We start from the raw sequence: 18443 nt of genomic DNA on the forward strand, positions 1-18443 counted from the left end.
TTAAAATCTCAGTATGTGAGGGACAAAGTCTGAAGTGGCTATGAACGTTTCAACCTCAGTAGGTGAGGAAAAAGACTAAAGTGGCTATGAAAGTTTCAATCTCAGTAGGTGAGGAAAAAGACTGACGTAACTATGAAAGTTTTAATCTCAGTAGGTGAGGGACAAAGTCTGAAGTAGCTATGAAAGTTTTAATCTCAGTAGGTGAGGGACAAAGTCTGAAGTAGCTATGAAAGTTTCAATCTCAGTATGTGAGGGACAAAGTCTGAAGTAGCTATGAACGTTTCAATCTCAGTAGGTGAGGAAAAAGACTAAAGTGGCTATGAAAGTTTCAATCTCAGTAGGTGAGGAAAAAGACTGACATAGCTATGAAAGTTTCATTCTCAGTAGTTAAGGGACAAAGACTGAAGTAGCTATGAAAGTTTCAATCTCAGTAGGTGAGGGACAAAGTCTGAAGTAGCTATGAAAGTTTCAATCTCAGTATGAGAGGGACAAAGTCTGAAGTAGCTATGAACGTTTCAATCTCAGTAGGTGAGGAAAAAGACTAAAGTGGCTATGAAAGTTTCAATCTCAGTAGGTGAGGAAAAAGACTGACATAGCTATCAAAGTTTCATTCTCAGTAGTTGAGGAACAAAGACTGAAATAGCTATGAAAGTTTCAATCTCAGTCGGTAAGGGACAAAGACTGAAGTAGCTATGAAAGTTTCAATCTCAGTAGGTGAGGAAAAGGACTGAAGTAGCAATTAAAGTTTCAATATCAGTAGGTGATTGACAAAGTCTGAAGTAGCAATGAAAGTTTCAATCTCAGTAGGTGAGGAAAAAGACTGAAGTAGCTATGAAAGTTTCATTCTCAGTAGCTGAGGAAAAAGACTGAAGTAGCTATGAAAGTTTCAATCTCATTTGGTGAGGAAAAAGACTGACATACCTATGAAAGTTTCAATCTCAGTAGGTGTTGGACAAAGTCTAAAGTAGCTATGAAAGTTTCAATCTCAGTAGGTGAGGGACAAAGACTGAAGTAGCTATGAAAGTTTCAATCTCAGTAGGTGAGGGACAACGTCTGAAGAGGCTATGAAATATTCAATCTCAGTAGATGAGGAAAAAGACTGACATAGCTATGAAAGTTTTAATCTCAGTAGGTGAGGGACAAAGTCTGAAGTAGCTATGAAAGTTTCAATCTCATAGGTGAGGGACAAAGTCTGAAGTAGCTATGAAAGTTTACAACTAAGAAGGTGCAGGGCAAAGACTGAAAAGATATGAAAGTTTGCAGCTTAGGAAAGGTGTAGTCCTTTCTTTTCAACTTCTTTTGTGAAAGTTGGCCTGGTGAAAGACATTGAGATTAGTTGTCTGTTCTATGTGCATAAATCAGTTTCCTAAAGATTTCATTCTTATTATGTACATTTTAGGGGGTTGACGGATTTCCTGGTTTGGAGGGCATTATTGTAAGTATATTTTTCGTTCAATTAATTTCCGTATTTTCTTCAGACCACAGATGGTTTTGTTTGTCCCTATTGTGCTATTATTCAGAACAAGACATCCATGTGCTGTGTATGATGAAATGTCACTTAGCAGTCCCTGCAATGCCTCGTAGGATTGGCTTTCTCTCTTAGGATGCTATATTATTTGAATTTGGCCAGATTTGTGCTGATTCTTTCTCTCTCTTTTTTTACATGCTGCTACTATCAGGTGACCTCAAATGCCTCAAATGCAAATTTGGGATGATGGTATAATCTGCAGATGAGAATCACGAGTTAATGAGCTTGAGTCTGAAACGCAGTATTTGAAGCACTTCACAATTTTACCAACTTTGGCTTGTTAATAGGAGAGTATAGCTGAATTGTAACTCAGCTGAATAAACTATTAATATCATTGGAAACTTTTTCTCGGTATTTCTGAACAGGCTCACTTGACCTCTGCACAAGTAACTTGAAGGTGCATTATGCATCGGCAGACCCTATTTGAATATGTTATATGAAGCCTTTTCACTCTTTTTCCTTTACTCTGTTTCGCCCAAAACTGTCTTTCAAGTTTATTAGAACTGTAAGGTTGATATATTATTTTAAATATACCAGATTTCCTTAATTTAAAATGTATATGTATGTATGTATGTATTTAAATTTGTAGAGCACAAACCAAGCTTCCTATAAAAATACCACCAAAAATATCTATAGAATGTGCAGCACTATTATCTTCTGACACAAACACATATTTGTGAATAATCTCTTCTGGGGCTGAGGGAATGTGCCGTCATACATGCTGACCGGCATTTGAATTATAATATTCTGAGAAACCACTATTTCATCAGCTTGGTGTATCAGAATCCTTTTTTATTCAGTCAATCCTGTGCTAGCAGGACTCCCAGGTCTCTTCATCCGACATGTGCTACATTTGTTTTATGTATTAAATATTTATTGAGCACAGGCAAAGAAATGCACCTCTGAGACATCTGTAGGGGCCGTCTCCACTCCAGGGAGGCCTAGGTCAGCAACCCCACTGACACCCAACACGAGGCCAGCGGGAACATCATCTTGTTAACACAGCAAGCCGCCTACAACCCAACTGGGCCGGCCGCGTCATAAGAGGTGCTACAACGGTGCAAGCTAATCAGTGCTAGCATAACTTTGAGAAACAAAGAACTGTAAACAACCCCCCTACCCTTCCCACCCCAGCCCACCCCTCTCCTTGTCCATTTCCGGGATTGCTCTATCGGTCGTGTTCCGCCACTAACAGTCAGTTGGCGCTGCGCGCGCAGGGCCCGTGCGTTTACGGGTGTGAGTATTGGGGTCTGGGAGAGGTGTTTCTGCCAGGCGTAGCAGGCGCAGGTAGCGTGGGCAGCTCACCTCCCGAAACTCCCCGGTAAGCAGGGCGAGGAATGGCCGCCAGAGTTCCGCAAATTCCGCCCCCCTCCCAGCTGCCGCCAGTGACAGTTTCTCCATCCCCAGGATCGCCCAGAGCCGGTGAAGCCACCCCAATTGCTGCGGGGCCTGAACCGCCCTCCAGTGAGCCACAATGTTTTGGACCGCAGCCCCAAGCGCAAGCGCGATCAAGCGTCCTCTCCAGGATTTCAGAGGGTATGTGAGGGCGTTTGGGAGGCCTAGAATAATGTATGCTGGGAAGCGCGGCAGTTGCGTGTCTAGATGTGCATCTATGAGGTCCAGGATGGGGTCCCAGTAGGGGCGCAGCGCCTCACAGCTCCACAGCAGGTGTTCCAGAGTACCCAAACCCCCACACCCTCTCCAGCATCTGTCACTTATTCGGGCATCCCATTGATGCAGTCTCTCAGGGGTGTGGTACCAGTATGTGGCTACCTTAGTCAATGTCTCGGTAAGCCCGGTGTGGTGCGCCGAGTGTCTGGCCCTATGGTAAACCCCCTCCCATTCTTTCCGAGTGAGCTGTCTCCCCAGGTCCCTTTCCCACCGGACTTGTCCCGCGTTGTACGTGTGTGCCTGAGTGAGAAGGAGCTGCTGATATAGATCTGAAATCAATTTCTTGTCCGAGGTGCGTGTCAGCAGCCACCGTTCGTAGGGTGTGAGGTGCCGTTGGGCCCCGGGCCGGATCGAGGGGTGAAGCACCCAGTGGCGCACCTGCAGGTATTGCAAGCGTTCCGATTCGGCCACGCCGTAATCCGCCTTGACCTGCTGGAACGGGAGGATCCCCTTGACGTCGAACATGTGTCCCGCTGCTCTACAGGGTGTCGCCCGCCACGTCGTGAATGCTCCGGCGTTCAAGCCCGGCGAGAAGTCTGGGTTTTCAAAGATGGGAGTCATAGGTGAGGGGAAGGTGGTCAGCCCCTTGGCCACAGCCACTCTGTCCCACACTCGCAGGGCGGTACTAGTGATTTCAGAGGCGTACAGGTTAGGGGGCCGGTGTCGGCGTGGTAGGAAAGGCACGCCCTGGAGGGTACGGCCGGCCACGGCCTGGTCCAAGAAGAGCCAGTGTTTGCCGGACTCCAGCTGGAACCATTCCACAAAGGTGCGCAGCTGTGCTGCCTGGAAGTACAGGGTGAGGTCGGGCACGCCGACCCCCCCGTTCGCCGGGGGCAGAGCGGCGAGAGTGTGCTTAAACCTAGGCCGCCGGCCGTTCCAAATGAACCGCGACAGATCCGATTGGGTCTGTTGAAGCCATCCCTTCGGGGGGTTCACGGGGAGCGTCTGAAACAGATATAGGATCTGCGGCAGCAGTGTCATCTTGCCTGCGGCAATTCTGCCCAGCCATGACAGCGTAAGTGGCCTCCAACGCCGGAGCTGCTCCCGGAGCTTGTGTGTGAGGGCCTCGTAATTGACTTGCGCAGTGCCCCCAACAGTAGGAGCCAGGCGCACGCCTAGGTACGGGACGGTTGCGTCCGACCATTGAATCTTGAATTCCGATTTAATCTCGGCCACCACATCTGGGCTCAGGGAGACGTTCAGGGCTTCGGATTTGGCTTCGTTGATTTTAAACCCCGAGGCCAGGGCAAAGGTGTGGAGCTCCACAAAGAGAGCACGCAGGGATTGCATCGGGTCGGTAAGGGACAGCAAAACGTCGTCAGCGTACAGGCTGATCTTGTGCGTGTCGGCTCCAAATTTGATACCAGAAATGCGAGCGTGCTGCCGCACTCTTTGAGCCATCGGCTCCATATACAGTGCGAATAGGAGCGGTGACAGAGGGCAGCCTTGGCGCGTGCCTCTGCCAATGTCGAACCTCGGGGAGGTATGACCGTTCACCCTAACCGCGGCGTTGGGCCGGCGGTAGCAGTTGAAGATGCGATGGCGGAGTTTTTCCCCAAAGCCGAAGTGGCGGAGGGCCTGATCGAGGTATGGCCAATGCACTCTGTCGAAGGCTTTCTCCGCGTCGATGGTGAGGAGCATGCAGCCGGGTTTAGTGCGCGACCCGGCCTCAATGAGGTGCAGCACCCGCCTGGTGTTGTCGCTGGTCTGCCGCTGAGGGATAAAGCCCGCCTGATCGGGGTCTACCAGCTGTTGCATATATGGTGCAATGCGGCTCGCTAGTATGCCAGTGTAGAGCTTCAAGTCTACGTTCAGTAGCGAGATGGGCCTGTATGAACCGCAGGCTGCCGGATCACGGCCCGGTTTGGGAATAACAGAGATAGACGCCTCCAGTAGGTCCGGGTGTATGGCACCGGGCGTGTCAAATGTGTTAAATAGGTCGCGCAAGAGAGGGGCAAGTTGCTGACAAAAGGTCTTGTAAAATGCCGCGGTATAGCCGTCGGGTCCCGGGGATTTCCCCACCTTGAGGCGGGCAATAGCCGAGATGACCTCCTCCAGGCCTATGGGCCGCTCCAGAAAGTCTGCTTGAGCTGGGGTAAGGGTGGGGAGCTCCGCGCCCTGCAAGTAGGCCGGACCGGCACTGGGGTCCAGGTGATCTGCGTCGTAGAGCGCCGCATAAAAATTGCCGAAGGCCGCGGCAATTGCCGCGTCTTCCGCAATCTGGTCGCCATCGGCCGACAGGAGAGAGCGCACTTGTTGCCTCTGAGTCTGTGCCCGTAGCCTGCTCGCCAGAAGCCTCCCGCAACGGTCGCCCCCGGTGTAGTAGGCGTGTTTGAGACGCATAGCAGCGTATTCCGCCACGTCCTGATCCAAGGCCGCCAGCATCTTCCGTTCGGCGCACAACTGTCGCCATGCCCTGGCCGCCCCTGTGCGCTGGTGCATCTGTTCCAGTTCTGCCACCCGTTGGGTAAGTTCGGCACGCTTCAGCGCCCTCTCTTTGTTATTGGCCGTGGCGATGGAGATGATTTCCCCGCGCAGGACTGCTTTGAGGGCCGCCCACTGGGTGGCCTTCGTGGTATCATCATTGGCGTTGTGTTCCAGAAAGTGGTTAATCGCGGCTGTGAGCCGGGTCTGGGTGTCAGGCAGCTGTAGGAGTCCGTCTCGCAGCCTCCAGTGGCGTTGTGGAGCCGGCATGGCTCCCACCCGAAGCGTCGCCACCACTGGGGAGTGATCCGATAGTGCGGCTGGCAGTATCTCCACTCCCTCGACCTGTAACGCCAGTTGAGAGGAGCCCAGAAAGTAATCCAGTCTCGCATATGTTTTGTGCGCCGCCGAGTAATACGTATAGGCAGTGGTTAGGGGGTGTGTGTGTCGCCATAAATCGGTGAGGCCCAAGTCTGCTAAGTGTGCATGCCCCGCTGCCGTGAGCGCCCCTACCTGCCCGGATCTTTGGCCTGAGCGGTCCGCCGTATTATGGAACACGATGTTGAGGTCCCCCCCCAGCAGCAAGTGAGTGTGCGTGGTGGATGTAGCGGTCTCTAGAACTGTATGTAAGAACCTTTCCTGCCCCTCATTCGGGCCATAGACGGAGCCCACTAGCAAGGTGTGGCCTGCAATTTGGAAGCTATAGAGCAGAAGCCGCCCTTTAATTTCGGCCTCTTTCTGGAGAACCCTTCCCTCAAAGGATTTAGCCACTAGGATCGCCACCCCTGCCGCCTTCTTCAGGGAGGAGGAGAAGAACTGCCATGGAAAGGCGCGTGATTTAAGCCTATGCTGGTCGCTGCGCAGAAGATGTGTTTCTTGAAGAAGGCAGATATCCGCCTTAGAGCGCTCGAGACAGGATAGTATCGCCCTGCGCTTGTTCGGACTGTTGAGACCCCGCACGTTAAGCGTGAGCACTGTGAGGTGTCGTGGCATGTCTGGGATAGTGAGAAAGACGCCAAACCCACCCGGAGGCCGTGACAGTAGGCCAGCAGGTCGCGGAAGATATTGCGCCGGGAGCCCCGTCAGCACCTCCCGTGATGTCAGCACCCCCTGGACAAGGAGAGCCCCCCGCCCCTCGCCCCTCTCCCCCCAACTCCCCCCCATCCCCGACAGTCCCCCCCTGTCCCTGCTCAACCGGAGCGACCTCCCCGCCCGGATCCCCCCCTCCCTCGGTGCAAACGCTTCCCATCCAACTCCCCGAGCCCGCCCCCCTACCCAACCCTTCTCCCCAACTGGCAAAGAAATGTGGTCCAACATTGTCCCAGGTCCAGGCACATGGCCGCTGGACCCGTGGTAAGGTAAGTCCGTAGAATGGGGGCAGTGGTGGCGCCGCAAGCAGGTCGGCCCGCTCGAAGCACTCCGCCACAGACGAATAGACAGAGTCACCATCAGGGAAGACCAAGGAGCGCTCTGCACGCGCTCCCGCCGCCGGACTAGATTAGCCCGAACCAACCATGGCTTGCGGAACTAGTGCGTCGCTCACCCAGCGGTCAGCCATTGTTTGCCGGCACCAGGCCCTGCGCCACTGTCTCCACCGCAGCCCTCTGCCCCTCTTCAATCTCAGTTGCCGCGGGGCGTCTCGGCCTGCGCCTGCGCCGTTGCTGCTGCCAGCGACCTGGGCCAACCTCGTTAGAAGTCTTTTCTCCCGGTGACCCATCGTCGACCACCTGCTCCTCCAGGCCCAGCACGCGGCAGGCGTCTCTGAGGGTGCGTGGCTGATGGAGGACATTGCCAAGCCGAAACACCAGGCGGAAGGGGTGCCCCCAGCTGTAGGAAATGTTGCGCTGTCTCAGTTCCGCCGTTACTGGCCGAAAGGTGCGCCGTTTCTCTAGGGTAAGTGCAGCCAGGTCCTGGTAAAGCGCCGGGGAATGGTCGCCAAAGGTGATACTCTCCATGTGGTGTGCCTTGCTTAGGATCTCCTCTTTTGTCCTGAAGTCCTGCACGCACACCAGGATGTCCGGCGGGTGCGTTGCGTCGGCCCTCGGCGGGCCCGTCCGATGGGCTCTGTCCAGTCGCAGGGGGGCGTCCGCCTGTCGGCCCAAGATGTGGTTGAAGAGACCCTGTGTGAACTGAAAGAGGTCCTCCGTGTCCGGGGCCAGTTTCACTCCTCGGATCCTGATATTATGCCGCCGGGAGCGGTTCTCCAGATCCTCGGCATGCGTCTGGAGATCCACCTGCTGGTCATGGATGCGGGCCAGCTCCTGCCTCAGGGCCCCTATTTCGGCGTCCCGTGTGTCGCTCTTCGTTTCCAGGTCTGCCACTCTCTCCCCTATGGCAGCGGTGTCGCGGCGGACCTCTTTGATCTCGTCCTGGAGCTCCTTCTTTAGGGCGTGGATGTCCTCCCTCAGCCCAGTGAACAGGGACTCCAGAAAGGACCGCGTGACTGGAGCCTCGGGGTCCGCTCCCCCAGGGGGCGACGAGGCCACCGTCTGCTTGTCCGTGTCTCCCCGGGGATTTGGCCCCGCGGGGCCATTCCGCTTCCCCATGGGCGCCGGGTCCAGAGGACGAGGCGGGAAGCGCCGGCCAGGCCGGGCGGGAAGCTGCCCAAGATGGCGCCCGCGGCACACCGCGTTGCACTGTCCAGAGGGTGAGAGCTCAGTATGGTCACAGGGGCCTCTTCGCAGCAAGGGGGGCCCGCTCACCTCCGGGGGGGCAGCGGTTGGGAGGGCTCGGCTACCAGTGTGGGTGTCCCCAGCGTCAGCGCCACCACGTCGGGCAGGGTGAGAGGCCCCGCGCTGTCCCACCACGTGCGGGGTCCCCGTGGATCCTCTCCGTGCCCCCGTGCCGACAGGCCACCCCCTCTCCCGCCGAATGTCCAGGCGCGCAGAGTCAGCCAAGGATTGGGCCGGTGCTGCAAGCGGGGACCAGTGGCCGCGGGGGGCCACGCCGATAGGCCCAGCGCTGGCGGATCGTGGTCTCGGTCGTCCCAGACTGCCGCCGTGTTGTGCCGCTAGCGGACGTGCCTGCGGGGGTGCCAGCCGGCCTCCGCTGTCACTCGGTGGCCCCACGTGCAAGGGGGTCCGCTGGGCCGGGGGGGGTGGGGGCCCCCTCCTCCACCGCTCCTCACCTCCTTGTCCTGGGTTCCCACACTCGACCCAGGCCAGGTCCGTCGTTGATCACCACCAGCTGGGCACTCCGATAGGCTGCAGGTCAGCGTGGCGAGCCCGCAGAAGCCCCCAACAGGTGATCGCGGGGGCCTCGCGCTCAGTAGCGCGGGCCGGGCTCGCCGTCGCAGCAGCCGCCGGGCACAGGCACCTTCGACGCGGCGTGCAAGCTCCGCCTCCCGCGGCCTCGTTGTCCCGCCGCGCTCCCTCCAGGCCCTCAGCGCCACCAGATCTCCGGGCCAGGTCCAGCCGGGGTTCCGCGCCGGGAACCGGCCGTACAGCCGTCCTGCACCCCCCCGCAGCAATGCTGGCCTCAGGCCCGCCGGGGAAGTGCTCGGTTCAGGGCGTTTGCTGGAAAATATGCTTTAGTTAACGGCCGGCGGCCGGAGCTCCGACAAAGCACGTCTGCTCACGCCGCCATCTTGGCCACGCCCCCGCTACATTTGTTTTAAAGGTGTGAGACTTATGCCACATTGATCTCACAGGTCTCAGGACATCATGTTGCTTTTCTTCCTTTTTAGGTCTTGCCTAAAACTTTGCATGCACTGTCTTTTGCGACACATGTTGTTAGCTTACAGTAGGCCTTGTGTTCCCCCACTGCTTACCATTGATTAAATTTATTGTCACTCTCGTTTGCTTGCTCCTTATTGGTCAGCTTCTGTAGGCTTTCCCTCCTCTTCTTGTGTTTACCCCTCCCCTGGATCCTGAATGCATTACGTGTGTACTTCCACTACTCATTTTTAGGCACTAATTTTCTATTTAAGTGCTCTACAAGAGTGCATGTTGTCCAGATGTCTCCCTTGTGTACTTCTCCCCCTTCTGTCTTCCTCTTTCTCAGCCTCCCTCAGTTGCCATTCTTGCTTCCTCACTGCCTACCTTCCCTTGCTGTTCTTACTTCCCCACCAGCCCCTTGTCCATTTTCTACTCCAGCCCTCTCACCCACCCTTCATTGTCTGTTTGCTTCTTCAGACCCTCCCTCCATTGTCTGTGTGTTTCCCCATCTGCTCTCGCTTGCCCTCCGTAGTCCATGTGCTGAACCATTTTCAGCTTGCGGGCCCAGTTCCTCACACCCTCCCTCTTTTTTTTGTCTTACTGATCCAGCCACTCCCACCTACCCTTTTGTGTCAGCTTGCTTTCCAATACCCTCCTGCCAACCCTTTATTTTCAGCTTGCTGCCCCAGCCCTTCCTGCCCTCCCTTTGTTGTCAGCTTCTCTCCCAGGGCTACCTGCCGCTCTGCAATTTCACCTTGCTGCCCCGACCCCTCCCACCTGCCCTCCATTGTCAGTTAGCTTCTCTGTTGTCAACATGTTGCCCTAGTCCCTCCTGCCCACCCTCCATTGTCACCTTGCTCCTCATCCCATCATATCTAAATATAACCCCATTGTCAGCTTGCTTCCCCATTACTTCTCCATTGTTAGATTGCCACCCCAACCCCTCCTGCACACTCTGTTGCCTGCTTGCTTCCCCAAGCCCTCCCAGCCGCACTCTATTGTCAGTTTGCTTCACCACCCCTAAAAACCCACCTTCTGTTGTTCGCTTGCCTCCCCAGCCCCGTCCGCGCACCCTTGGTTCTCAGGTTTTAACCGCTCTGCTGTACACCACGGCTAAAAATCTCATAGGTGAGACCTATTGGCTTTGACAATGCTAATTTTAGGTCTGGCTTTGCAGCACAGTTGTCTGTTTACCTATTGTTACCAATTCTTTAAAATATGCACAGTGTGGGCTTTGCCTTTTCCCAGAGTTTGGTGTATCATTCCGCTTCCTAGAGTACTCTTGTATTGTAATGCATGAGGGACTGTTTTACATCTCAAAGTACGCTGCAGCACCACACATTATATTCTTTGTCTCATAGTTGCTCTATATATTGAAGGCAGTCCGTTTCTGTTTTGTTATGTTCACTGCAGCAGACTTTTTTGACATTATAGTCAGGATTCGGAAAGCAAGCCAGACCTATTGGCTTTGCCAATGCTTGTCTCAGAAAGTTACTCCATAGGTTATGAGCACACAATACTTTGGCATCTGTCCACTACTCTTTCCAAGGTGAACATTGATTCCAAAGTCCTAGCAAAAAAATTGGTATTGAAGATGAAGCAAAGTTCTAATGCAGCTATTATCTTTAAGCATGTTTTGTAAATTAAATTATTGTAAGTGTTTACATATCTCATTTATATTCGAGGTATCCTTCACCTACAAGTTTATAAGGGTTTGAAATTGATTCCGGATTAACTTGATTTATAACTTGATTTCAGGTCAGCAAACCTCAATGAAGCCTAAAGCTCACAGCCTACTATATTGAATTATTCTGCCCAGCACTTGACTGCTAGGAGCAGTTACTTTTTACAGCAGAAGGAAGGGTTGCCACTTGCTGATACTTTTTCAAGGCAGTCTTCCAAATTGCAAGCATAGAAGGCCCTCAATATGAATGACCTATTAATTCCCATAGGGCCAGAAACAGCTTCGGAATTATGAGATTTGTGGAAGAACCACGGATCTTTGTATTTTACCCGGAGATTTCGGCTGCTGAAAACAGACAAAATCTGTGTGCGAGCATGGAGAAAAATGTGAAATTACCAGGGGAATTAGTACCAGTGTAACAGATTTTCCCCAGTAATTCTTTATTTCTTAGTGGTCTGTTAGGGTCCAACTTGTAATGGGCTGGATTTTCCCAAGCCCGGTAGTTACCGATACCCCTGTATCAGTAACTCTGGGGGTGGGAAATTCCTGCCCATTTTGCTTGGCCAGTCATAACTTTTGTTTCACTGCATAAAACATGTAAACACCCTTGTAATCAGTCTCAAGCTTTCCAGTAACAATACGTTGGCATATTTAGGTACTCCGCTCAGACACCCAGATCACAATTAAATAAATAAATAATGGTAAAAAAAAATGTATGCATTATTTCCCTGAAGTGAGAAGTTCACACTGTGATGGAATGAACTTCATTTATATTGCAGTACTTAGCGAAGATGATTCATGTTATTGTTTATTCAAAACAGCTGTAATTTTGGATTAAGTATGATAAGCCTCAGCATATTTCAGCAAGAAAATTCCCTTCTTCAGGATGAATTTTGTTGAACCTATAAAACAAGACAAAAGAGCCTATCAAATTAGATATTTTAACATCCTTTCACTTAAAAAACACAAGTTGTTGCTCTTCAAACCCTAATCATTATCACGTAATCATTTAGGGTTTCGATGAATAACGATTTTTAGTTCAGATTTAAAAAGAATCCTCTGCTAGAAATGTTAGCGGCCTGGATGAAATGCAGGGAGCTTTCCAGCCAATCGGAATGCTCTCATTGCAGCTACAGCAATTTTTACAGGTCCGCAAAAGAAGCATTCTGATATCTTCCAATGGCCCTCAAGTGCACTATGGGTCTGGAGCAAGAACTTTCTCTTACCTGAAGAGATAGGACAAAAACATCCCTCTTGACCTCAACAACCTTTAAAACGTAAACAAATATTTTTCTACGTTTTTTGGCTGATAAGGCTTTTTTCTAAGCAACATCAAACAAAAGGTGCAGGCCAGACTGCCATGTGTAAACAGGCTGCTAATGAAAAGACTGAGGGATTGCTGGGGCAAAATAGAGCCATTTCTTTACAATCTCTTCAGGCAAAAGCTCATGCCTCCGCAGCACTCCCAATTTTTTTGAGGGGGAGTTTTTGAAAATATCATTATTGCCTTTACCAGCATATCAATAGCGGCTATTAATTTGTTATACAACCTCAAATTTGGCTCGCACTCAGAAGTAGAGGGAGGATAATTAACTCCTGTTATTCCAGCAGGAGTAGATAATAATGCTTAATAAATCTAGAAATAGACATGTATTCCACTGCATTATGCACCTTTCGCTGTGAGCAGGTAACATAAAAAATGGTTTCTACACCACAAACCTCTTCAGTCCTCCTTGTGGGTTGCAAACCTCATTTACCCTTATTAAAAGAGAAACTTGATTGGTTTACATTGAATCACACAATACAAGTAAATATCTATCAGTTAATGACATAGTATGATTATGTTTGAAATGTGCTTTGTTAATCCCCTTGAACAGGTAAACAGGTCTCTTTATGTTGATTTGGGAATCATAAGGGAAGCTCAATGCCATCCATGATACAAAATATGACAATAAGAAATCTATTTTCGAATAGGTTACGTGTATTCCCCATGCATTCTACTAAGTTTACTTAAGATAAGAAAATCAATAGTAGACCAGAACTTTGGGCAGTTTTCACACTCTCGCTTTCAGATTTTTCTCTTGTTTCCGCTGTACTAAAAAAGTGTCAGTTCCTGGTGTAGTTCTACGGACAAATATCATTTTGATAGTACTTGTTGATCTGCCTTACATTTCTGGTTTTCTTTCATTACTTAAGAATTGTTCTTTTATGATGAATTGTTGATGTCTCTTTCATGCAGGGGCCTCAAGGTTCACCGGGTCCCCAGGGTTTTGTTGGACCTATTGGACTACCAGGGTTACAGGTGGGTTTATTTTCCTTTTTCTTCTTCTAAATTCTCAGCCTTTTTCAAGTCTTCTTTAAGGTAAGGAAAAAGTATAGCCTTGGTTTATCTACCCAGTTAGTGGCATATGTTAGACTAGTGGTTGAACAATTAGAAGTCACTACCCTCTCCTAAGGGCATTAACAGTCTAATTGCCCTCCCAAAATGTATGGGTCTGAACTAAAACATTGGCTGTACAAGAAGTGTAAAAACCAACTGAGATCTGTAGGTGATCAGCATGAGTAATCATACCACTAGCACCAGTGCAACTGTCTCAACCTCTGTATATATAAACACTTCCCCACTAGCTATATCTGTTTCTACTCACTGCTGCTTACTTTGAGAGTTCTTAGAATACAGGCAAACAACGTCTGCATTGTAAGCCTTATGACTGGCTGAACGAGCCTCAATTTTCTAGATAATAGATGGTGCTAATTATTGGTATTACCACTTGGTAGGACTAGTAGTTTTTTGAGTAAATAAATACATGCTTGTGTAATTCCCACAACAGATCAGTGCATGACATGTTTTTAGAGATTGACCTATCCATGGGCAAGAGTTTTATTTTACCTTCAAATGTGGGAACTAGTCAAGGGTTCATCAAAATCAGTCAGGGACCTTTCAGGGCCGATTTACAATGATTGACCAGTATTCATGAATTGTTAAAATTCATATTGAGACTCTTTTTGAATTCCCTTGCAGGGTCCACTGGGCTTGCCTGGATCTCCAGGACTAAAAGTAAGTATCATTGGTGTAGATTTTTGTCTTTGTTTCTTGATGCATGTGTTTGTTGTTTCAGGCAAGTTTTACATAAGCACATACACGACTTTATAGCTATGTGTTTCTTAACGTTTGAAATTCCATGTTGTTCTTGAATCATGACCCTTGAAATACCTTAAATATTGAGAAGGTCCCCATTCCAAATATTCAGCTTCTATCTCCAGGACTCATCTCTTTGGAGGACCTTTTAAACATTCCATATTGCTTATGTTTTTCGGATTAAAACCAGGACTTCTTTTCCTGTCTGGTGTAGAAATGATGGCCTCCCATTTCTGCTCTGATTTTATTTTGTATATAAATGGTCCAGTATCAACTTCTGGAGGAGAGCAGCTAGTCAGACAATTCATCACACGAAGCTTAATTATCAGTGAGACACCAAATACTGAATAGGAAGTATGCAGTTAACATTCATTTTCCTAGTGAATTGCGCTGTGGGTAATAAGTCTCATCTTGGTAGATATACTTGGGATTGTGGAGGGAGATACTGGAAACAATATCGAAATCGGAAAAGCTGATCAACCACTGGGGGTACAGGTAAAATCTCTAGAAATCTAAATTTCAGAAGATGTAATATTTTAATCCGAATCAAAGAATATTTGTTTTACTTTGCTCTCATTTGGCTCTCCTGGAGCTGTCCTGCTACCTTAATGCTGAAATGTCAAGGGTTCATTAACCTGATTGTTTTATAGATTTATTGGGAATATTAGAACATTATTTTTCTGTTATGTTTGCTTTAAATGAAAGGCAACAGATATGTATTACAAAAAGTAATGGCTAAAAAATGCTGGAGCCATCATTTCTTAAATGCTAGTAATTCCCCAGGTCCTCTCATTTTTTTTCAATTGCATTATATTGAAAGCAGTGATATAATGGACCTATAAATAATCACACATTTATATACAATAATAGATTACACAGTGTGTGATATAAAGAAGGTATCGGATACAGGTCAGTTAGACGTAGAATAATATATTTCTTAACTGTTTGCCAGCATCACCCCAGCAGAATATACATGTTTGACAGGTACAGAGCTAGAATATCGATGTATAAATATTGGTATACATAAATATCGTGGACAAGAATATCGATTGTCAGGTAAGTAATATCGTGTACAAAAATATAGTTAAAAATATTGATTTATTATTTTTATGTATTTTAGTATTTTGTATGAGAAATGTTTGTATTTTTATATATGTGTTAAAATGTTGATAGTTAATATATATTTTTTTTAAATACAATTTTGCATTTTTAGTCCCGTAGCTGGTTGTGGGTTTATAGGGTAATAGGGTTGGAAGTGATTTAATTATATAGATTTTATTTATTATTTCTAGTAGTTAATGCATTTTTTTATAATGAATTTTGCGTTTTTAGTTCCGTAGCGGCTGTGGGTTTATAGGGGAATAGGGTGGGAAGTAATTTAATTATATGTAATTTATTGAATAATTTATATTTATTCATAATTGTAATGTTATTGAGTTACGTGTGTGCATTAATTAATTAATAATTGTATGCTAATTAGTTAATTAATTTAAATTAATTATTCATTATTATGGTAATTGTTTAATTCATTTTAGGTGTGTTTTGTGGTGTTTATAGGTGTAAATGGTGAGAAGTAATATTTTTTTATTAATGCATTCATTATTTGTTGATAAATTTGTATTCATTAATTATTAATTATTAATTGTAATTGTGTAATTAATTTTAGGTGTGTTGTGGATGTTATAGTGCTAAATAATGTGTAATTAATGAATGTTTATTATCTTTTTTAATAATAATATATTTAAATTTCAATATTACTTATGTTAATAATTGAAATTTAATTTATTTAAAATGTTGATTTTTTTTTATTGGTGTGGTATCCAGCACTTTCCCTACTGTTGCACTCACTAGAGTGGGAATAGTCATTTTTAGACCTCCGCTATCCAACACTTTCCCTACTGTTGCACTCACTGGAGTGGAAATAGTCATTTTTACCCCTCCGCAATCGAACACTTTCCCTGATTTGCACTCACTGGAGTGGGAATAGTAATTATTACCCCTCCGCTATCCAACACTTTCCCTACTGTTGCACTCACTGGCGAGGGAATAGTAATTTTTACCCCTCTGCTATCCAACACTTTCCCTGATTTGCACTCAATGGAGTGGGATTAGTAATTTTTACCCCTCCACTATCCAGCACTTTACCTACGGTTGCACTTACTGGAGCGGGAATAGTAATTTTTTTACCCCTCCGCTATCCAGTATTTTCTCTGCTATTGAAATTATTGTGTTGTGAAATGTATTTTTTATTTTTTTTATAATCGTTTAATGTGTTAAATATAGGATGTTTTATTTTATTTTAAATTATCGATACATGTATTTATTTTATTTCTATATAATTTAAGAAGTTTATAAATTAAATAAAGATAATAGTTAATAACATGTATTTAATTAAGTAAATATATGTATATGTACACATTTTTGTGTGTATCTTTTTTTAAATTACGTTTATTTGTTATATTTAGTTAAAATATATATTAGATGTAATTTATTTTATTAAAATGTTAATATTATTTAATATATTTTGTTTAAGTTATATATAATTTTAAGTTGATGTTTTTTACACCTATATTTTTACTTTGATATTTTTGATTCAATATTATTGTACTTACCTGTTTAAGTATAGGGAGTCGATATTTTTGTATTCAATATTATTACATCGATATTTTTGTAAACTATATTTTTTACATCGATATTTAAACATGGAACCGTTTGACAATATGTCATTTCCTTTTATCCTATCCCAATAATTGGTTGATTCTGTAGACTGCTAAACAGATAATGATTATGGTTTAACCAAGGGAATCTAAAGTATGTCTTCTCCTGTTCCTCTTCCAAATAGTCATTCCTAACATCTGAGCCCAAACCCCTTTTATGCAGTGGAGATATTTTTGCCTATGTATTCCACATATTCTTTTTCTTAACACATTTGAGGCTTTTTGCCATAGTTCATCACATTGTTTTACCTCATCTTTGCAATTGCATAAGGGGTCACTCTCAACTTTGCCCCGGAAGGTGCAGTCCAAACCTAACGGCGTGGCCAGATCACATCCGCTTATGACACAAGCATACCTAGATGTGATTTAGCTTTGCTGTGCTTCGATGGATAGGTTCAGCTTGGGATGCCTCAACACAGAGTGCTCAGGCCCTCGCCTAGACATACTCTATAGCTCAGGGGGACTAAGACAAAAACAAAGCGATGAATGAAAAGCCTTGCTGCCACTTCTTAACCACTGTTGGTGGCTCTAGGTAGCAACCCAGTACATAGTGTTTTTCAATCATTGTTAGAAAAGAGACTTGGTTGGCTGTCCAGAGAAAGCTGGCATACTGGGCATAGCATCAGTCACCCTAACCTCCTGACACACCATCTATTTCTGGGGCGTCATTCTTTGTTATAACATGGTCCCCACAAATAGGTGGTGTCACTCTAAACTCATTTTAGCTATTGTGAGAAGGTGGCCTGATATGCAGTGCTCACTATTCTAGTGAACACTATATATCAGTCCAGCAACCCTTATTGATGATTGGTTGTAAGTCAACCTTATAGACCAGATATCCTAGTAGCATGGATACGAGCAGTCTAAGGCTAAAGACTCGAGAGGGCGTGTTAAGCCAGCTGTTTACCACACATATACCCCTTGAACACCAAGTGAAAGGACACCACACAAGTGTTATGAAAATAAACAGTTATTTATTAAAGATCACAACAGCCCTGTACTCTTTATGAGGACAGGGTACTAAGCACAAACCAAAACTCTTACAAAAATACTTAAGTTAGCACAGTATATACAAATGCCCGAGGGGCACGGAAAACCATATACTCTGAAAGTGGAATGTGAAATTCCTAGCAGGTAAGTACAGTACTAATAGCTTTTGGAATCGCTAGGACTTGACTAGGGAATCGTTAGATTACTTCTAGGAGGCCTAGGGGACTCGGGTGCAGTGTGTGCACTCTCACGCGAGATGCGGACAAAAGTCTATGGTAGCTAGGAATTAGAAAGTTAGTGTTCTCGGGCGAACCCGACCTGGTAGGGAAAAAGACGAAAGTAGATTCTGACCCTCGGATAGTGAGGCTATGCTGGGGCACCGAAATGCCGAAGTTACCTAGCCCAGGGGCTGCAGCTGCATAGGTCTGAAAAGACGTCGGGAATCCTCGTAGACGGACCAGGAGCCGGAAGAAAAGATGCTGGCCGGTGACCAGTGAAGAAAGTTCAGGTGGATCCAAGCCTGGATCTCGAAGATAGATGACACCTGAAAGCAGAGGGGACCAAGTTCGAGACTACTAGCCAGTAGTCAGTGGGCACCAGGAGGGCACCGGATGGTAGCCACCTCGACTAGGAG

At 47.0% G+C, this 18443-nt stretch overlaps 1 protein-coding gene across 2 annotated transcripts in view; it reads left to right on the forward strand.

Annotated features, from left to right (window-relative positions):
* The window catches only part of COL4A6 (collagen type IV alpha 6 chain), a 759488-nt gene that overhangs the window by 411343 nt on the left and 329702 nt on the right, over positions 1-18443 (forward strand). For both annotated transcript variants that reach the window (XM_086918466.1, XM_086918467.1), the window contains exons 9-11: positions 1400-1435; positions 13203-13265; positions 13986-14021. In XM_086918466.1, the coding sequence (XP_086774592.1) occupies positions 1400-1435; positions 13203-13265; positions 13986-14021 (135 nt within the window). The remainder of the gene's footprint in view (positions 1-1399; positions 1436-13202; positions 13266-13985; positions 14022-18443) is intronic.

This window comes from Lissotriton vulgaris, chromosome 4_1, assembly GCF_964263255.1.
Source record: "Lissotriton vulgaris chromosome 4_1, aLisVul1.2, whole genome shotgun sequence".
NCBI lineage: Eukaryota > Metazoa > Chordata > Amphibia > Caudata > Salamandridae > Lissotriton > Lissotriton vulgaris.